This window comes from Terrapene carolina, unplaced genomic scaffold (assembly GCF_002925995.2).
Source record: "Terrapene carolina triunguis isolate 2854851 unplaced genomic scaffold, T_m_triunguis-2.0 Scaffold66, whole genome shotgun sequence".
Taxonomy (NCBI): Eukaryota; Metazoa; Chordata; order Testudines; family Emydidae; genus Terrapene; species Terrapene triunguis.
Genome location: NW_020664417.1, coordinates 3,425,389 through 3,447,870, shown reverse-complemented (window position 1 = coordinate 3,447,870; position 22,482 = coordinate 3,425,389). Strand labels below are relative to the sequence as shown.

At 44.8% G+C, this 22,482-nt stretch overlaps 1 protein-coding gene across 3 annotated transcripts in view; it reads left to right on the top strand.

Moving 5' to 3' along the window:
• PDE5A (phosphodiesterase 5A) overlaps positions 1-22,482 on the top strand; it is a 100,178-nt gene that overhangs the window by 16,784 nt on the left and 60,912 nt on the right. For all 3 annotated transcript variants that reach the window (XM_026647799.2, XM_026647798.2, XM_026647801.2), the window contains exons 2-3: positions 2,732-3,320; positions 5,746-5,835. In XM_026647799.2, the coding sequence (XP_026503584.1) occupies positions 2,732-3,320; positions 5,746-5,835 (679 nt within the window). The remainder of the gene's footprint in view (positions 1-2,731; positions 3,321-5,745; positions 5,836-22,482) is intronic.

The following is a 22,482-nucleotide window of genomic DNA, read 5'->3' as shown; positions in this document are numbered from 1 at the left end:
ACCTCTCCACATTTAGAGGGTGGAGGGAGTGGAAACTCTAATTAAAATACCAGTATGGATGGTCCATGTGTCTCAAATTTTACACTCCGACGCTGTTGCCCCATTAAGATCAATGGTACTAATCACGTGAGTAGAATCACACACGTTTGTAGTGTTTGTAAGATCCTGACTTTAGTGAGTGACTAGGATCATGCATGTATTGGAAATTCATTATATATTTGAGAAGTGACGTGTGGGTATGCAGTTAAAGACTATATCAAAATGTACATGCTCAAGGGGCAAAATTAAGGTGGCATGTTTAACCTAAACTTTGTCTGACTTTTGAGTATTTAACTGTGCAAGCTTCAGTGACAATACTTGGGGGAGTAAGGATCATTCAGGACAGTAACAGTCTGAACATTTAGGATCTAATCTGGCATGCTGAGATTGATAGGCGTTTTGCCATTACCGTCAATAGGAGCTGGATTGGAGCCTTACTACTTAAGGTTTTTTTGTTTTTGTTTTCCTTCAGTATGACTTCCCCTTATTTTGGTATAAAAATAAATAAAATGGTCAAGCTCAATTTTTTGAATATTTATTATCCAACCAAAGTTGGATGTGAAATGTTTAAATTTATTGGTCAGAATTGCAGCTGGCAAAAAAATTTTGGTTGAAAACTTTGTTGAAAAATGGCCTTTTCTTTAAATGAAAATTTTCACAGGTTGAATTTTTCTAATTTTCACTTCCCCCTACTATTTTTCTGTCCGTTTTTTGTTTTTTGGTCTTCTTCCTCTGAACCATCAGAGCGATGGCCATGACTGGAGATGGGATATTGGGCAGGGTGAGTGGGCCAGGGCTCGGAGGTTGAATTGAGCATTCTCTCTCTCAGGTGCTTGGATGGCTGGTTCTTCCTCACATGCTCAGACTCTGATTGTCATATGTGGGGTTGGGAAGGAATTTCCCCCCAGGTCTGATTGACAGTGACTTTGTGTGTGTGTGTGTGTGGGGGGGGGGGGTTGCCTTACATACCCCGGTGCCGCAGACCATCATTTGCCAGGATTATCTGGATAGCTCTCACTTAATTCCCTGCCATTTCCGGGGCCGTGGGCATTGGTACACCTCAGTCCCTCTTATTCCCTCCCAGTGGCACATAATAGTCTAGTCTCCTGTGATAGGAAATCAGATGATCTGGTGGTCCCTTGTGTCCTTAAACTCTATGACATGAAAAGGATGAAGTATTTGAGATTAGTGTAGTCATAATTTTCAGCTTTTATGCACTGAAAGCTATGTCATGAGTAATAAATTTTCTGCTTTATTCAGCGTCATTTATTTGATCAGAAATATTGCTTTTTTATAAGACACAAGATATTAGTGACAGGTTTCAGAGTAGCAGCCGTGTTAGTCTGTATCCGCAAAAAGCACAGGAGTACTTGTGGCACCTTAGAGGCTAACAAATTTATTTGAGCATAAGCTTTCGTGGGCTACAGCCCACTTCTTCGGATGCATAGAATGGAACGTATATTGAGGAGATATATATACACATACAGAGAGCATGAAAAGGTGGGAGTTGTCTTACCAACTCTGAGAGGCCAATTAAGGAAGAGAAAAACAAAACAAAAAAACACTTTAAGTGATAATCAAGATAGCCCAGTACAGACAGTTTGATAAGAAGTGTGAAAATACTTACAAGGGGAGATAGATTCAATGTTTGTAATGGCTCAGCCATTCCCAGTCCCTATTCAAGCCTAAGTTGATTGTATCTAGTTTGCATATCAATTCCAGCTCAGCAGTTTCTCACTGGAGTCTGTTTTTGAAGCTTTTCTGTTGCAAAATTGCCACCTGCAGGTCTGTCATTGAATGACCAGACAGGTTAAAGTGTTCTCCTACTGGTTTTTGAGTGTTATGATTCCTGATGTCAGATTTGTGTCCATTAATTCTTTTGCGTAGAGACTGTCCGGTTTGGCCAATGTACATGGCAGAGGGGCATTGCTGGCACATGATGGCATATATCACATTGGTAGATGTGCAGGTGAACGAGCCCCTGATGGTATGGCTGATGTGATTAGGTCCTATGATGATGTCACTTGAATAGATATGTGGACAGAGTTGGCATCGGGCTTTGTTGCAAGGATAGGTTCCTGGGTCAGTGTTTTTGTTCAGTGATGTGTGGTTGCTGGTGAGTATTTGCTTCAGGTTGGGGGGTTGTCTGTAAGCGAGGACAGGTCTGTCTCCCAAGATCTGTGAGAGTGAGGGATCATCTTTCAGGATAGGTTGTAGATCTTTGATGATGCGCTGGAGAGGTTTTAGTTGGGGGCTGAAGGTGACAGCTAGTGGTGTTCTGTTATTTTCTTTGTTGGGCCTGTCTTGTAGGAGGTGACTTCTGGGTACTCGTCTGGCTCTGTCAATCTGTTTTTTCACTTCAGCAGGTGGGTATTGTAGTTTTAAGAATGCTTGATAGATGTCCATTCTATGCATTCAAAGAAGTGGGCTGTAGCCCACAAAAGCTTATGCTCAAATAAATTTGTTAGTCTCTAAGGTGCCACAAGTACTCCTGTGCTTTTTGAAGATAGTAGTGCTTAAGTCTCAGCGTTGGCTGGAAATGAACAACACTGAGTTAAAGAGAAGCAGGTGTTTCACTAAATGTATTATTTTATGTAGTATTGTGTAAAAAGGGTTGGTCCCTTTAAATAATTATTATTGCTTGGGGATTGTTAACTCATAGTATTTATTACCTTTCACTTCTGTTTTGCAGAGAAATGGTCAATGCATGGTTTGCTGAGAGAGTTCATACCATCCCGGTCTGCAAGGAAGGAACCAAAAACCACAGTGAAGATTGCTCTTGTCCTGCTCATCAGACTACCCGAGCTGAGAGCCCCAACCCTGGGACACCAGCAAGGAAAATCTCTGCTTCTGAATTTGACAGGCCTCTAAGGCCCATCATTGTCAAGGACTCTGTCGGAACCGTGAGTTTCCTTTCTGGCTCTGGAAAAAAGGAACAGATGCCTCTGCAATCTAGAAGGATTGGGACTGATGCAGGGGATCAGTGCTCAAGACTCTTAGAACTAGTGAAAGATATTTCCACTCACTTGGACGTCACAGCCCTTTGCCACAAAATTTTCCTTCACATCCATGAGCTCATAGCTGCTGACCGTTATTCCCTTTTCCTGGTCTGTGAGGATAGCTCCAATGAGAAGTTTCTTGTCAGCAGGCTGTTCGATGTTGCAGAAGGTTCCACCTTGGAAGAAGCTTCAAACAACTGCATTCGCTTGGAATGGAACAAGGGGATTGTGGGACATGTAGCAGCCTTGGGCCAGCCTTTGAACATCAAGAATGCATATGAGGTAAATATGGTAATTTTGTGTAAGTAAAAAGAGGCCAGATCCTCAGCTAGTGTAATACATGCAGTTCATTGGAGCCAGATTGATTTACACTAACTGAGGATCTGGCCTCAAATATCTCTATATAAAATATATGCACATTTGGCTACATATGATGTTTGAGGAATGGACGTTTGAAAACAAGTGATGGACATTTGAGAGTAAGGGTCAAGATTTCATCCTGGCCTTAATCAGGTTTCTATTTCTCCACCCACAGTTATTTGCATTTGTAATTCAGGTCACTTAGAAATTTATGATTTTGATTGTACCAAGAAATTGGGTATTTAAAGTGACTAAATTATGGGGGCGAATAATTGTTTGCATTTTTAAAAATAAACATAGGCCAACATATGAAAATCTACTTCTAGGAATTGTATAAATTTTAAGGCTGCATAACTCGGCATAATGGGATGAAACTGAGCAAAGGAAAATGTAGGCTGAATATCAGGAAAAAACCCTGATAATAAGATACATTGGGCTGTGGAAAAGTCTCCCAACTGAAGTAGTAGAACCCCTATTACTTGAATGATTTAAGCCTAGACTGGACAACCTGGAGAATATCCTATAAGAAACAACCCTGCTTGATAGATAAAGTGGGTTTTGTACATTCAAAGTTAGGGATAAGGGAAGAGATGGGATCCCAAGTGGAACAAACACTGGAATTTTGACTTGCAAATTACCACTTCTAGTTGGTCATCTCTTCATCCTCCTGAGTGGATTTTTTGAGGATGTGTGATATTGCCAAACAATGTTTTCCAGCAACAATACATATAAGGGTGATATAATCTGCTTTAATGGTCATCGTTCATGAAGACTCTGATAAGTATTTTCTGGATTTGTGCCTAAATATATATTTCTCTTTAAGCACGTGAGATCAGAGGGAATATTCATATGCTTAAAGCTAAGTACATACGTAAATGCTTTCCTGGATCAGGGTCATTGTACTGAGCTTGATATCAAATATTGGTGAATTAATAATCTTCCTTTTAAGAACATTTTGCTGCATTTTAGTGAGATGATTAAATAAAATCAGTGTTCCAGAATGATACACCATTTAAACAAACAAACAAAAAAACAACAACCCCAAAACCAAACTCAAAATGAAAAGGAAAGAAAATGAATCTCATTGCACAATTTATACCTGGAATTTTTTGAGTCTGTGCTAATTCTCATTGCATTTTATGTAAATACAAGGGGAATGATTTTTTTACTCATGGTACATAGTTGCAGACCTATACCAGTGGGCCTGCACTTTAACATAATTATGTTACCAAATGTGAAATTAGGATTAAGGCTGGGATTCAAAGGAGCCTTTTATGCTCCTTTGAAAATCCCAGCCTAGATGACTATAACTTTGGTTATAGCAAAAATGTTATATGGCCAGTGGAGTCATTTTCAGTGTTTCCATCTTTTTGCAGTAATAATAGGGATTTTATACATACACAATACATATCAGACTTTATATTGGGTGTTTCTTTTTCTTCTGGCCACCTGCCCTATGCCTCACACTCAAGACCATTCTTCCTGTACAAGCACTAGCTTACCTCAAAGTTGTGGTGGCAGAGGAGCCCAGAACCAAAAGCTCTTTCTTTTAAGTTCCTATCCTAGTACGTATTCCTACAAATGCCATAATGCTTAAAGTTTGCCAGCTCCCTATTGGGCTGATTGCACTGAATGACTCAAATTGGTGGTGAGAATTTATTCCGATTGTCAATGACTATTTTTAGGTACATTACGAATAAGTCTTGCAGGAGCAACAGTCAGTTTTAGAAAATGGTTATTTTTGCATTAAAGCTGCTTTCTGAAGCTCATGGGCTTGACTTTTCAGTGAGCATGGGAGAGAGATTTAGGAAAGCTTGGGAGCTTATCAGCCTCCTCCTGCAAACACTTTTCAACACTGAAAAGGAAAAAAAGTACATTTCCGATGTTTTTGGTGTATATTCCATAAAAGCCCATTCTCTGACTTTTTTCTCAGATGGGTTGTTATTCTTTTTAACCCCCAAATGGAAATCCTAATTCTGTTATTAAGATTTAGCCACGCCTGCCTGTCTTTTGGAAATTTCCTCTGAGAACAAAAGATGTACTAAAAATGGTTATGCATGAATATCTAGCCTGGACAAACAGCTTTTCCTAAGCTTACTGCATTTTCTGACATTTGTATTTATCCACAAGTGTTTATATTCCTCATAAGCAGTTTGTTTTGTACAGTATTGCTAGAAATTCACTCAGTCAGTAATAACTTATATTTACATAGTCATTGTCTCATAATGGAAACATTGTGACACTGGGTAACAGTTAAGACAAATGCCATAATTCCTCTATGGGCCTATAAACTGGGGAATTAAACAAGACATTCTTTGGTACTTAATTCCACTTTTCCCCCCGTCAGGATCCCCGATTCAATGCAGAAGTTGACCAAATCACAGGATACAAGACTCAGAGTATTCTTTGTATGCCAATAAAGAACCACAGGGAAGAGGTAAGTTGCATTACCTGGATCATCTTATTCAGAAGCATTTGTAGCTCTGTTAATTCCTTTAAACACTTATCTCACAGTAGAAAAAAACCTTTTTTTAAAATGTTCTGTCTGCATATCATTCCATGGAGTAAAATTTTATCTTTTCTACTTCATTTATGTTAACCAGAGTTGTTGAGAAGAGCTTACACACAATTTTTGTTTTTTTTAAACAATGTTGTTTCTATTTCCAGTTATGAAAAGGATTCTGCATTTGTTATACACCTAAAACTCCCAGTTCACTTCAGTAAAATCAATAGGAGTTGTGTGTGGAAGAAATGGAGGAACAAGTTGTAAAATAAATGAGATTCTTTCAAACTATAGCTGCTTATCATGTATGTGCTCCTATCTTTAAACATGTAAAATACATGCCAGTAGTGCCCAAATAACTTCAGGCCTAATTACAGTCCTACTGATTGTCATGTAATAAGCCATGAGAAGGGACTTTTTCCTGCAGAAACCTGTGATTATCTTATTTTGAATGAAAGATGATCTTCCTTTTCTCTCTTTTCTGAATCAAAGATATTCCTCAAATGTTGTTTTACTGTGGCTTTTCACAATGCATATAAATCTTATCTTTAGATGACACTTTTCAGTTTTTACCACTATGTAAAATGGTGACCATAACATTCTACCAAACACCTCAAGTTTAAGATATCGAGCGGGGGCTCCCTTTCATAGACCCAGGGCAACATTTTCAAAATTATGTACCTGAAGTTAGGCACCTGTATCCACATTTTAAGTACCTACATAAAAATGGCATGATTCAGAGAATCTGAGCACCCACAGCTCACATTACCCTTAATTGATTTACACTGGAGTGCATGTGATCAGAATCAGGTCTTCAGTTTCTCTGCACAGCTCTCCCCTCCAGTTTGTGTCACTTCTCACAGCAATACTCCTTTAAGGTCTGATCCTGCTACAACTAGAGTCAAGGGAATTTTGTCATGGACTTCAAAGCATAAACAAAGTAGGTCTCTATTGGGTGGCAACAGCTAAAACACTATCAAGAGGAAATTAGAAAATGAGAAATTAAGTGAGGAGTGACATTTTGCTGAGTATTCATCATCAGCTATCTGAGTAGAGTGATCCTGGTTTCCTTCTCACACTGGTGTAATTCAAGAGTGTCTCCAACTAAGCCAATGCAATTACATGCGTGTAAAATTAGTGTAAGTGAACAGAAAAATCAGGCTCATTGTGTTTTTATGTATTGCCAATAACTGAAAGAGCTTCTTGAAGCTGGAAGGAATAAGATTCAACTTCTCAGGATGTTGGCACAGCATAGGCTAACCAAGGAGTGCCCCAGAAATTTTCAGACAGGGATTTGCTGTCCACTAAATTTTCCTTTTTCAGCAGAGTTCACAATGCGTGTCTAATTAGTTCACACTGTTAAAAATTGCTCACAAAACTGATTTGAAAATACCATTTTCCCTTCTTTCTAACCCTTTCACTCTCCCAGTCCTGTTGTGTAAGACACCAATCTCTCATATTTAATGCCAATTCTCATTTTTACCTTGATTTATCTCATTCATTTGGGTCTGATGGTCCTGGTTGACCCAATGATTAAATGTGGGATCTCCTACATCTGACTTCTGTTTCAAAGTGTTTTTTCACTGCTCCAGGTCTCATAAGGAAAGTGTTTCAAATTTACAACCCACCACCTCACACTGAACATGAACATGATCACTGTTCTCCCAGTCAGACATTGCTCCCACTTCAAAGTTCCTCCGCAAGTTAATTGGCAGTAGCTGCAACTGGCCATGAGCCAATCAGTGAGCAAGCAGAATGTTGTGTGCAGTGACTTCTGGCTGGGAGAGTGGCGCTTGAGGTATGATTGATGCAAGATGGAGGGTCTATGTTTTGTCCAGGTCACATGCTTTATTTATGTGCATTGGAAAAAACACAAGAATGCTATAAGCCAAGAACTTGGAATCATAAATTCATGACAAAATTCAGCTGGCCACAATACATGGGTGCTTAATTCTCTCAGATGTATGACCAGAGTAAGAAGTAAGTACAAGTATTCTCTGCTCATATATACCAGCACTGACTTGTTGGGCTGAATGAACCTGTAACTGGCAATTTGCAGATCCTGAAAAAAATCTTAGCTGGGTTTCCCCTCAAAGCACAACAGGGGTTCTAGATGAAATAAAGCAGGCACCTCTTTATTATGAAAATAGAAAAACTGACAGATTAACAAATTGGTGAAGGCTAAAGGAGGGGGGGGGGGAAATGAAGTGTTACTCCTATATGCTGTAAACTGGAAGAACTATGGAATTTCTCTTAGGGGACTCTTTTGTTATTTTAAAGTCTTTTACCAGAAAGTTCTCATCACCCTCACTGTAATGCTCTGCTGACACTTTTCTGGAATGAGATTTAATTCCATGAATCAACCCCTCAATTACCATCTGCTTTCAGCTGGTTTTCCTACTAAAAGCATCTCCCACCCCAAACAAAGAAACCACCGTGGTTCCTCCATGCCTCCCCAATCTAAAAAACAAAAAACAGACCAAGCCTTTGTAATGATATTGTATCTAGCACAGGGGTGGACAAACTTTTTGGCCTGAGAGCCACATCGGGGTGCGAAACTGTATGGAGGGCCAGGCAATGAAGGCTGTTCCCTCCAAACAGCCTGGCCCCCGCCCCCTATCTGACCCCTCCCACTTTCCGCCCCCTGACTGCCCACCTCAAAACCCCCCACCATCCAACCCCCCCTGCTCTTTGTCCCCTGACCGCCCCCTCCTGGGACCCCTGCCCATAACCACCCTCCAGGACAGCACCCCCTATCCAAAACCCCTTGCTCCCTATCCCCTGACTGCCCCGACCCTTATCCACACCCCTGCCCCCTGAGAGGCCCCCCAGGACCCCACCCCCTATCCAATCTCCCCTGTTCTCCATCCCCTGCCCCCCCCCGACTCTCTGCCCCATCCAACTGCCCCCTGCTCCCTGTCCCCTGACTGCCCCCCAGGAGCCTCTGCCCCATATCCAACCCCCCCAGCCCTGGCCCCCTTACCATGCAGCTCAGAGCAGCATGTCTGGAGCCGCACCTCCCGGCCGGAGCCAGACACACTGCTGCGCTGCCCTGCATGAGCGCGCCGCCCAGAGCGCTGCCCGCGCGGTGGCATGGCTACAGGTAAGGGGGGACAGCAGGGGAGGGGCTGGGGGCTAGCTGCCCGGCCAGGAGCTCAGGAGCCGGGCAGGACGGTCCCGCGGGCTGGATGTGACCCGCGGGCCGTAGTTTGCCCATCTCTGATCTAGCAGAGAAGGAAAACTGCTTTAGTGAAAAATTTCACTAGTCACAGTCCAAATATGTAGCCAAATATGTCTGAGACACATCTGAAAATAAATACTGTGACAAAGTTCCTCCTCTATCTTGGTGGGTCCCGTGCTTATTGGTGGATTTTCTTGCCTCAGAGATTCATCATGTGGGTTGGGGAACAGCCCAGAGATCTTCCCCTTTGGAAGAACCCACAGTCCAGGTCAATTGGGAGGTTTGGGGGGAACCCAGGCCCGCCTTCTACTCCGGGTTCCAGCCCAGGGCCCTGTGGACTGCAGCTGTCTATAGTGCCTCCTGTAACAGCTGCATGACAGCTACAACTCCCTGGGTTACTTCCCCATGGCCTCCTCCAAACACCTTCCTTATTCTCACCACAGGACCTTCCTCCTGGTGTCTGATAACGCTTGTGCTCCTCAGTCCTCCAGCAGCACACCCTCTCAGCTCATTGCACCTCTTGCTCCCAGCTCCTCACACTCACACCACAAACTGAAGTGAGCTCCTTTTAAAACCCAGGTGCCCTGATTAGCCTGCCTTAATTGAGTCTAGCAGCTTCTTCTTAATTGGCTCCAGGTGTCCTAATTAGCCTGCCTGCCTTAACTGGTTCTAGCAGGTTCCTGATTACTCTAGTACAGCCCCTGCTCTGGTCACTCAGGGAACAGAAAACTACTCATCCAGTGACCAGTATATTTGCCCTCTACCAGACTCCTGTACCCCACTGGTCTGGGTCTGTCACATATCCCTCCCCCCTGCTCAACGCCAAGGGGTTGGGCAGCTTGGGACGCCAGACAGTGCACACGTGACAAGCCATCGGCGTTGCCATGACGGCTCCCTGCTCTGTGTTGCACACGGAACTGGAAAGGTTGGAGGGATAAGAACCATCTGGTCACCCTTATATTCTTCGCCTTGTTCCGCTGCATCCATTGAAGGGGGCATGGTCGGTCACAACGACAAATCTGCGCCCGAGCAGGTAGTAGTGCAATGTTTCCATGGCCCATTTTACAGAGAGGCATTCTCTCTCCACCACTGCATATTTTTGTTCCCTTGGAAGGAGTTTCCAACTGAGATATAGAATTGGGTGTTCTTCCTCCCCGACCATCTGTGATAGAACGGCCCCCAACCCTACTTCTGATGCATCCGTCTGCAGGATAAACTCCTTGGTGAAATCAGGGGCTATCAGTACGGGGTTACTGCAGAGGGCAGTCCGTAGGTCTGTGAATGCTTCCTCTGCTGCGTCAGACCATCTCACCAGATCAGGTCCATGGGCTTTCACTAGGTCTGTCAGGGGGCTTGCCCTTGTGGCAAAGTGGGGGATAAATCGTCGGTAATACCCCACCACACCTAGGAACGCCCGGACTTGTTTCTTGCGACTTGGTCGGGGCCAATTTTGGATGGCCTCTAACTTATTCACTTGAGGTTTTACCAAACCTTTTCCCACAATGTAGCCAAGATATTTGGCCTCTGTAAACCCTACAGCACACTTGGCAGGGTTTGCTGTAAGGCCAGCTCGCCTGAAGGTATCGAGGACTGCCTCTACCTTCTCCAGGTGGGTTTCCCAGTCTGGGATATGAATGACCACATCGTCCAAGTAGGCAGCAGCATAACTGTTATGCGGGTGTAATAGCTTGTCCATGAGGCGCTGGAAGGTAGCTGGGGCCCCATGTAGTCCAAAAGGGAGGACAGTATATTGAAAAAGACCCTCTGGTGTAGAGAACGCAGTCTTTTCCTTTGCGTCTTCTGCAAGGGGAATCTGCCAGTACCCCTTTGTCAAGTCTAGGGTAGTCAAGTACCAGGCATTACCCAGACGGTCCACTAGCTCATCTATGCGAGGTATGGGGTACGCATCGAACTGGGATACTTCGTTTAGTCGCCGGAAGTCGTTGCAAAATCTTGTGGTGCCATCAGGTTTGGGCACCAGCATGATTGGGCTGGACCACTGACTGTGGGATTCTTCGATGATCCCCAACTCCAGCATTTTTTTTTACTTCTGCTTTTTTTTCCTCTCTTTTTGCCGCTGGCACCCAATAGGGCCTCATTGTTACTCTGGCCCCAGGGTTCGTGACGATGTGGTGATATGTCTCGGTTGTTCGACCCGGTTTTGTCGAGTACACATCTTGGTTCCGGAAGATCATCTCAGACACCTCATTCTTCTGGTCTGGTGTTAAATCGGGAGACACTCTCACCTGTTTGGAAGGCTTGTTTTCCTGGGTTAGGTCTTTTTGGACTGTTGTGCATGCCTCTTGTGCATGCCAGGGTTTCAGAAGGTTAACGTGATAAATCTGTTCTTGTTTTCTGCATCCTGGCTGCCGCACCTCATAGGTTACTTCCCCTACGGGTTCAACCACCTCATAGGGCCCCTGCCATTGGGCCAGAAGCTTGCTTTCTGCCGTGGGTACCAACACCATAACCCGATCACCTGGTTGGAACTGTCGCACTTTTGCCTGATGATTGTAATGGGTTTGCTGGGCCTCCTGTGCCTTCTCCAAATGTTCCCGTACAATAGGGGTAACCCAGGCTATCCGGTCTCGCATCTGCATTACATGCTCTATTATATTTCTCCCCTCATTGGGTTCCTCTTCCCAGATCTCTTTGGCGATATCTAGTATGCCACGGGGGTGACGCCCATATAATAACTCGAAGGGGGAAAACCCAGTTGAGGCCTGAGGTACCTCCCGGATAGCGAACATAAGGTAGGGTAGTAGGGTGTCCCAATACTTCCCGTCCTGACTTACCACCTTCCTTATCATAGCCTTGAGGGTTTGGTTAAACCTTTCTACCAACCCATCAGTCTGCGGATGGTAGACTGAAGTTCTCAGGGTATGTATATGGAGCAGCGTACAGAGGTTCTTCATTAGATTCGACATAAATGGGGTTCCTTGGTCGGTTAATATCTCCTTCGGTAGCCCCATTCGGGCAAAGATCCCCACCAGCTCTTTGGCTATAGTTTTAGAGGCCGTGTTCCGCAGGGGGACGGCTTCTGGGTAGTGAGTAGCATAGTCCAAAACAACAAGTATATATTGTTGGCCCCGAGCCGTCTTCTCCAGGGGTCCCACTAGGTCCATGGCTATTCGCTCGAAGGGGACCTCTATGATGGGAAGGGGTACTAAAGGTGCCCTCAAGTGGGGACGGGGACTGTGCAGCTGACACTCTGGGCAGGAGGCACAGTACCTCCGCACTTCTTCATGTACTCCGGGCCAGAAGAACCATCGTAGGACTTGTGCCAGGGTCTTCTCTACCCCCAAATGCCCCGCAAAAAGATGACTATGAGCAAGACTTAATACAGCGTTCTGGTGTTTTTGGGGTACTAGGAGCTGCTGTACCTTCTGCCCCTGTACTGGTGCAACCCGGTATAAGAGATCCTTCTTCATTATGAAGTAGGGTCCTGGTCCCTGGGTTTTTCCCTTCCACGGGGACCCCATCTATTTCAGTCACCTCCTTCCTAATGTTGTCATACCTTGGGTCTTCTGCCTGGTCCCGTCCAAAATTTCCTCTCCCGGGGCTAATCTGCCCAAGATCTAGGGGCCCAGTCTCTGTTGCCTCTACTGGTTCAGAGGCATTAGGGTGGGGGTCAGACTCAGGTGCTTCTCCCTCCTGCGTGGCCTCCTTTTCAGCTGCGCGGGTCCGCCTACCTACAAGAGCGACCCTCTGGCTTTGGGTCAGTATTCGGGTTCCCAAGGCCTTAGCTGCCCTTCTTTCCCTTTTTGTCTGTCTACCCTGTCTGGGAGTGGAGAACAAATCTGGGGATATTTCAGAGAAGATTGGGGGTTGACAGTCTGCTGTGGATGCCTCACCAATTTTAGGGTCCCCATCTTTCTCCAATCCCCCTACTTGGAGTAAGTTTCCAAACCCTGGGAAGTCCCTCCCTATGAGCACCGGGTATGGGAGTTTAGGGACTACACCTGCTGCTACCTCAGTAGTGTTCCCTTGGATCTCGATTTTTACTGGCATGGTGGGGTAGTAACTAACTGTCCCATGGACACATGTTATCCCCGTACGTTTAGCCTGCAGCAGCTGACTACGCTTCACGAGCTTCCCTGAGATAAGCGTGATAGCACTCCCCGAATCAATCAGTGCTGTGGTCCCTACCCCATTTAGTTTCACTGGTCTGGTATACATATGTGGGGTTAGTGAGACCCCCACAAGGTGGATTAGGGAGCATGGATCTGCCTAGTTCCCCAGGTTACACTGCATAGGCTCCTCAGCATTGGGACACTGTGCAGCTATGTGTCCCCACTCCCCGCAGGCATAACATCTGTATGGAGCCCTAGGCGTTCCCCGGTCTCTTGGTTTGGGCAGTCTAACATCACGATCCTCTTCTCTCTCAGTGCTCCGACTCTTTGTGGCCTCTGATGGGCCTTCAGCCTCTCTCTTTTTCCACCTGGGCCCGCCTGGTGGCCCAGTCACACGAACTTTAGGGCTTGGTGCTGCTAGTTTAACCCGGGGTGCCTCTTCCTTAACTGGTCGGGTCAGCTCCCTCGCTGTCCTTCGCCTCTCTACCAGGGCGACAACCTCGTCATAGGTGGAGGGTTCATTCTGGCTTATCCAGGCACAAAGGTCTGGTGGTAGTCCCCTCATGTATCGGTCGATGACCAGAACCGCTAGTATCTCTTCCGGACTCCGGGACTCTGTTTGCAACCACTTTCATGCGAGATGGATGAGGTCATACAATTGGGACCGCGGGGTTTTGTCTTCCTGGTACCTCCAACCGTGATACTGCTGGGCCCGCACTGCTGTCGTTACCCCAGATCTGGCCAGGATCTCCGCTTTCAGCTGGGGGTAGTCTGCTGCAGCCTCTTCAGGCAGATCATGGTAGGCCTTCTGGGCCTCCCCACACAGGAATGGGGCAAGGATGCCGGACCACTGATCTCGAGGCCAGGCCTCCCGTAGGGCTGTCCTCTCAAAGGCCAGAAGGTATGCTTCTACATCATCCTCCCGTGTCATTTTCTGCAGCCAATGGCTGGCGCGTATGAGCCATGTCCCATCATGGCCGCGATTCAACTCTGTAAGGGACTTTACCTGGTTTACCAGTTCCCGCAACATAGCTCGGTCTTGAGCAGCCTGGTCCATCAGCAGGCGATTAGTCTCTTGCTGCAGCCGCACTGCCTCCTGTTGGGTGGCTGCCTGGACACGGGTAGCTTCCTGCTGGGCCGCCGTAGCTTGTATCAGTGCCCGCACTACGTCATCCATTGTGTTGAAAAAAAAATAAACCCTCTCCCTTTTTTTTTTTTAAATCACCCTCCTTCTTCCGCCTTGCTGTGCACCCCAAGATCCCACTCCTGACACCAGTGTGACAAAGTTCCTCCTCTATCTTGGTGGGTCCTGCGCTTATTGGCGGATTTTCTTGCCTCAGTGATTCACCATGTGGGTTGGGGAACAGCCCAGAGACCTTCCCCTCTGGAAGAACCCACAGTCCAGGTCAATTGGGAGGTTTGGGGGGAACCCGGGCCCGCCCTCTACTTTGTTAGTCTCTAAGGTGCCACAAGTACTCCTGTTCTTTTTATAAAGCTTTTTTTCTACTTATTAATTATAGCTGAAAGAGCCAATAGAAACTAGGCCTATCAGGCCCAGGACTGGAAAACACTGCTGTATGTACTCTTCAGGCTCAGAGCAATGGGAGATTTACATAGTGCTAGCTCTGTTTGTGACAAGCTCCTATTTTCCCCATGAAGAATTACAGATGCAAGCCGGCCAAGCTTTGAGTTGGACTTGAAGGGTTTTGAAGCAAGTTCTGATATCTGCAAGTCACTCCTGCACAATCTCTGGTAACTAAATGGAGCCTCTGTCCCATCCTACACAACAACCATTGCCACATAGTTTGCTTTAGCATTCCAGAATATGCCATCTGTTGTTTATAACTATTTAGAAAAATCAAGAGGGAAGAAAGATGAGAAACCTCACTTTTACGCTACAAAGGGAAAAACAAACAAACTTGCCATGAGTGAAACCATTTCAAACTATATCTGTGTTTAAAACTGTCATACAGTGACTGCAAAGCCATTTGAAACATGCCATTTGGTTCTTTCTGGGTTTTTTCTTCTGGCAATTCTCTAATGACAATAGATAACTCCATAACCTGATACCCTCTTAGTTTATGAAATCAGCCACACTGATTATGAAATATAAGAGAAAACACACACAACTCTAAAATTGACTGAATTCTTATCATCAATGGTACCGTGACCACTAGTAAAAAGTTGGTATTAGCCAGCTGTTACCATATAATTACCATGGTTATTTCTTGTTTTATTTATAAGGGGAAACTGTGGTGTCTGTTGGCCACAACTGTAGCTGTAGATCAGGGGTAGGCAACCTATGGCATGTGTGCCGAAGGCGGCACGCAAGCTGATTTTCAGTGGCACTCACATTGCTCTGGTCCTGGCCACCGGTCCAGGGGGCTCTGCATTTTAATTTAATTTTAAATAAGCTGCTTAAACATTTTAAAAACCTTATTTACTTTACATACAACAATAGTTTCGTTATATATTATAGACTTATAGAAAGAGACCTTCTAAAAATGTTAAAATGTATTACTGGCATGCAAAACCTTAAATTAGAGCGAATAAATGAAAGGTTGCCGACCCCTGCTGTAGATCTTGATTATTACCAGTTCAGTGCTACAGTGCATTTTCAGGAAGCAGGATTGTTAAAAGTACTTTCCTTCTACTGAGAAGATAGCTCGTTCATTTTGGTTAGGAGAGCCATAACACAGCCTTCCAACATTCTTAATGCACCAAGAGTACTCCTCACTGTAGGAGAGACGCCTACACCTACATTCCCAGGGCTTAAATTCTTAGAGTATTTTCCAGCGCCCCCCACACCCCGTCCAACATGCTATAAAAACTCCAGGGGGTTGAAAATATTTACCGGAGCTCTGCTCTGGTCAGCTCCAGATGAATTTAAGCCCTCTGTATTCCTCTGTACATGTACTGTTCCAGATCAGCCATGATCCAGCAAATAACTTAAACACATGCTTAACTTTGAAGCCAATAAGACTACTCACGTGCTTAAAGTTCAGGATATGTTTAAGTGCTTTGTTAGACTGAGGGTCTGATGCTCAGCTTTATGCTCAGCAACCTTTAAGCAGTATCTTTCTTTGCAAGTTTAGTTCAGTGAGAGTAAGGTACTACCCAACATGAGTAAGGATGGTAGAATCAGACTCTTAATGTTCTGTCCCAGGAATGGGAGTATGGGATAACTGCACATTTCATATGTGACCTTGGACCAAGTCACTTCTCCTTTTTGATCCTCAGCTGTAAAATGGGTATAATAACACTTCTTTACTTCAGAAGGGTGTTCTAAGTTATTTAATTTATTAATATTTGTAAAATGTTTTGACAGCTTTGGATCAAAGGCATCGTATGTATTATACATGCAAAGTATCACTTATCATAAGCTAACTGCAGTGGACAGGCAAGCAAATACCTTGTAGCCTGAGATTTCATGATTTATCAGCAAGAGAGAACAGCAGCAGGAGCCCTGGGATGGTGGCAGCCCAGAACCTTGATCTCTACTGACTGCATAGACTGATTCTCAGAAGATTTTTTCCATCCCTGAGGTACACCTTTGGTCCTCTAAAATGACTCATAGATGCCTAAGAACACAGGAGCGTCACTGATTTAGCCTCAGTCACCTTTATGCTTGAAGTGAGTGGGTTCCAATCGCATTTGGTTTGGATGGATTCATAGATCTGAAAATGGACTACAGAAATTGCTGTAAATCGTCATCTCCACTTCTGAGCACTTCTCCATCTAATTTTTCAGACTTGTATATGACCATTATAAAACCATTCCTTTCAGAAACATCCTGTAGAACTGCATAGTAAATTATTTTTGTGTGTGAAATTTTGTGGATAGAATTCTAAGTTAAATTCATGGTTGGTTTAGAAAGGAGATCATTCTCTATTAAATTCTATAGACTGTCTACAGTAACTTCTATAAAATCCTATTTTGGTTTCACCCTTATAACTGTATATAGGATTTTCCCATATGGGAGCTTTGAGCTGAATTAACTCCCAAGCCCTGAGCAGAAGTACATGAGATTCAACTTCCTGCTGGCCTGCTAGGTGAATGTTTCATTCTGGAAAAGATCACTACAGTTGTTTGGTTTAATTTTGTTTTTATTTTTGCCTGCTCTTCTGTCACTGGGAAGCGCTTTGTTACAAATCAGGTGCTATGCTTTTTATAACAGCTTTTTTGTTGTTTGTGTGTTGCTGTCTTGCTGACTTTTATTTTTATAAGGCTTAGCCAAGGGCATTAATGACAATCAACCTGGGAAGGTGGTTCTTACCTCCCTCCCACAATGTAGACATAGTTGAATTATGCTTATGCCCTGATGTTGAGGTTGCCTAATGAGCACCTGTACATCTTGGCACTCCAACAGTTAGCTAAGGCACATTATGGTGAAGAGCATTAGAAATGAAAGTGTTATTAGTTAAAAGCTAGAGTCTGTAAGTAAATATCTGAGCAGGACTGCATACTTTTGTGGCCATGAATCACGCTCAGCCTCTGCAGGGATGAGGAAGCAGAATAAGCCTAAAATCACACAGACCATAATTTCATATCAGTTGGGCGCCCCCCCCCCTTTTTTTTTAAAGCAGATAGTGTTGAATTTCCTCCTTCTGTCACCATTATTTGGTTTAGTGAATCATCTTTCTTCTGGTGCTGGCTTTATTGAATCATTAAATCTTCTCAGGAAGCAAAAGAATGTTCTTAAAGTCAGTGAAAAGGAAGTGACTGTGAAAAAGGGCACTGGCTCTCTTTGAAGTAGTTTTCACAGAATTAGGCCTGAGAGTGGCGTGTACAAAAATGCAGCAAGAAGCCATTCAGATAAAATAAAATTCAGAACACAGCCATCAGCACTGAAGAAATGTCTGCTGTGTTCCATGAAATCCTGAGGGGGTGCACTGCCACTGGTAGATATAGAAGTCAGCTATCCATTTCAAACAGTTAGTGACTGTGGTGGCCTCTGACAATTAAGGGAAAGAGAGAGAGAGAGAGAGAGAGAGAGAGAGAGAGAAAATTCCTTTTATAAGTCGAATCAAGCCTTATGAAAGGGGATAGCTGACATTCCTGGAGCCAAAAGCCTTCCATCTATTGAACAATTAGCAACAATAGAAGCTTCCCCACACTGTCAGCTATGCTTTGGTGGGAGGAAATGAGTACGAAGGGCGGTTATTCCTATTTATTTCTTGATCTCCCTTCTGTGACTGGTGACAAGGGAACCAGTTGAATTACTGCCAGTTGTGAAGTTGCATTTGTTTGTGGTGTTGGGTTGTCTCCTATAAACTGGAGAGACGCTACCAAAACATGTAGCCTCTGATCCAATAGGAGTATTTCCATCGACTTTACTGATAGCTGGATCAGAACCTTAGGTCCCCCCTCCCTGACACACACACACACACACTCTCTCTCTCTCTCTCTCTCTCGGCCAGATTCTGATCATAGCTCCTACACACTTCTCTAGTGATGTGTGAAGGGGCTGCAACAGTCTGGGGGATAATTCCCCTTATATAGGAGCTGCATAAGGTTGGCTCATGCAGTCCTCTGCTTCCCTCCCTCACCACCACAGCATAAGGGCTGTGCTGGGGCTGAAAAAGGGAATAACTAACATTCAGCATTGCAGCCCATTGGCAACCATAGAGTGGCTGTCATAAATTAGAGGTTTCCTGATGTAGGTAGATTGCCTGTTATTTCAGTCCTTAACGCTCCCTGTGTCTCAGAGCTTCCAGTCCTAAATTCTTCCCTGCCAACTTCTGCCTGTCATTCCCCATCCCCGCTCTTTCTAAACCCCATCTAAACCCTCACTACTGGGGTTCTGGGAATACAAGAAGTATACAGGACGTTTTTGTGGGCACATTACAAGAGTAACAAGAAAATGAAAAATAGCTAACTTGGCTTCTGTTGCTAAACTATTCAGCTTTCAACCCAGTTCACACATCACCTGCTTATTAAAGAATTAAGGAAGGTAAAATATTGGGCTTAAGCAACAAGACATTGTCTAATAAAACACGTTTTCTTCTTGTTGCTGATTCTTTTACACCAATGCAGTGTCTTCACCAGCTAAAAAGTGCTTGAATGTCTGTGGATTGTTAGTGTTTGCAGCATCCTTCAGGGCTTACGAGAGCAGTAGAGGAATTCTATAGAACCCAAATATGCTAGGTGCAGTGTGGATTCCACTCTTCTAATATACATGCAATTCAGGCAGGCTTCCCACTTTTTTGTGTTCATAGATGCATAGATTTCAAGACCAGAAGGGACCATTGTGATCATCTAGTCTGGCCTCTTGTATAACATGGGGCATAGAACTTTCCAAAATAATTTCTAGAACAGATCTTTTAGCTGTATATCCAGTATCATTGTCACAATCACTTTGGGGCTAGATTTCCTTCAGGTGTAAACTAGCCTAGCTCCTTTTGAAGTCAATGGAGCTAAACCAAATTTAACCAGCTGAAGAGCTGACCTATTTTCATTTATGATTTGCTTGCAAGAAAATTTTTTGAGGTGTTTTGGTTTTATACTAAGCTTAGATCTCTCTAAAATACAGATCCTATAACACTGCTCTACAGCCAAAATGCTTCTGAAATAAATGGAGTCAAACTTTACTAATTCTGGGTCACTGAGAACGAAAATGATGCTTAAAATTGTTGATTGGCTCTAGGTTTCAAGATATGCTATTGGGTCAGTGTATACGACCCTTGACTTGGGAATGGCGGCGGATAAGTGAGTTATAAAGGGAAGGGTTCTCAATTTAAACCAGAAATGACTAAAATACATCTTTGACTGGATCTATGAATAAATCTATGACTGGGTTTGGACAGTACTTGCTTTTTAGGCAAAACACTGAATGATGCAATCTGAAGCTGGTATTGCGTCATACATGATATGAATTGCATCATGTTATTCCTAGAAGTCATGGATGATGCAATCATAACGAAGCTTACATCACTCTGCTGAACAAATTGCCCTATATCAGCTCTAGAAATCATACAGTGTCGTGCTCTCTTATTTGTCAGTGTTTGATTTTGCAAAGGGACACATTTCTGTTTAGCCAAAGTGAGCAGAGATGCCTCGTACTTGTGTGAACAGTGCAGATAACTTCCGCTATGTTTGTGGTGAAGTGACTTTTGCATCACAAAAGCGCAGTATAACCACTATGGTTAAGAAAGCCTATCACCTTTATTTTGGCTGCAAAATTGGAGATCAGGACAAGAGGTGGGCCCCACACATATGCTGCAACACTTGTGCAACAAATCTTCGCCAGTGGTTGAACAGGAAAAGGAAATCTATGGATTTGGAACTACCCAAGAGTAAGGCAGAGCTGTTGGGCTCCAGACTACAGCAGTGGAATCTCCTGGCAGGTGATGTTAGGGTTTCCATGTTCCGTGACTGTCAAAAGGATCTTGTCCCATTCTTCTTCATGGAAGATGATCTTGTAGCCTGCAACAACATCGATGGTGTGATGGCAGCCCTCAACATCGTTCACGATCCAGATGAGTGGAGACTGTTCATTGATTCATTGAAGACGAGTCTTAAAGCTGTTTTACTGCATAATGGCAATGTTTTGCCATCAATTCCAGTTGGTCATGCAGTCCATATGAAGGAAACCTATGACAACATGAAACAACTTTTGAGGTGCATAAACTATGACCAACATCAGTGGCAGCTTTGTGGCGATTTGAAGGTTGTTGCTCTCTTGCTTGGTCTGCAGACTGGATACACAAAGTACTGCTGTTTTCTCTGCAAATGGGATAGTCATACAAGAGATTCCCACTACATCAAGAAAGATTGGCCACTCCGACAGTCATTGGAGCCTGGGAGGAAAAGTGTTCAGCATCCACCACTTGTTGAATCAAGGAAGATTTTGTTACCACCCTTACACATCAAGCTGGGTCTGATGAAGAACTTTGTCAAGGCCATTGACAAAACACAAGCAGCTTTCAAGTACCTCCGTGGAAAATTTCCAAGGTTAAGTGAAGCTAAGATAAAGGAAGGTGTCTTTGTTGGTCCTCAGATTCGTGAACTTCTTCGAGATGATGCATTTGACCATGCACTGCGTGGCAAGGAAAAGACGGCATGGAAAGCCTTCCAGTTAGTGGCAATAAATTTTCTCGGAAACAACCAGGCAGACAACTACAGGTTGTTGGTGGAAAACCTCCTCAAGGCATACAAAAGCCTTGGTTGCAACATGTCACTAAAGATACATTTTTGGCACTCTCATCTAGATTTTTTTCCACCGAACTGCGGAGCAGTGAGCGACGAGCACGGCGAGCAATTTTACCAGGACATTGCAACAATGGAGAAACGCTATCAGGGCAAATGGAGCCCATCAATGCTTGCAGACTATTGCTGGACAGTGACAAGAGATGCTCCATTTAATGAATACAAGAGACAAGCCAAGAAGCGCCGAGTAGACACTGAATAGGACTAAACTATGTACAGAATAGTTTTTTGCCTTTTGTTTCATAATAAATTTTATTTATATAACCCTTTTGCTGATTTTTAAAGTGTTACATAAACAGGACAGGGGAAATATTATCATGTAAAGCAACCATAAACACATGAAAAGACCTAGTGTAGGGAGCCAGGGTGGCTGCCTTCCGAGCCTGAGGGAAAAGGGCCTTTCTCTCAGCCTGAGTGGGCGGGGCCAGCCCAAGCTCGCTCCACCCCCCGGAAGGGGAGGGGTGGAACAGGAAGTATAAAGGGCGGGGCCCTTAGCTCAGTTAGAGCAGCACCAGGGAGGGAGGCAGACGCAGACCGCGGGCTGCTCCCTTCAGACCCTGCTGCCACGCCAGGGGAGGCCCTGGACCAGTGGAAACCTCACCCGGAGGACGGACTGCGGCTGCCAGGACTGCCCGCGGCCGAGTACCCAGAGGAACTGGAGGAGCTGGAGGGGGAGCTGGAGCTGCCAGCAGCCAAGGACCGGGAGGAGCTGGAGGAGCCTGACCCTGAGGGGGAACTGGAGCTGCCAACAGCGGACTACCCCGACGCACTGGCGGGACCAGAGGGATTCGGACGAGCAATCGGGTAGGAAGTAGCCCAGGGACAGAGCTGCACATTGGTGAGTCTGTATCGCGGAAGGACCCCGCTGATCCAGTGGCGGGACCCTCGTCCTGCCACTGTTAGGGCCCTGGGCTGGAACGCAGTGGTGTAGGGTGGGCCTGCATTCCCCTACCCGGCCGAGCCATGCTGGGACCCATGCCGGCGCTCCCCTGCCTGAGGGGCGCTCCCCTGCCTGAGGGGCGCGCTACTGACCTTTTGCCGGCGCTCCCCTGCCTGAGGGGCGCGCTACTGACCTGTGGCCGGCGCTCCCCTGCCTGAGGGGCGCGCTACTGACCTGTG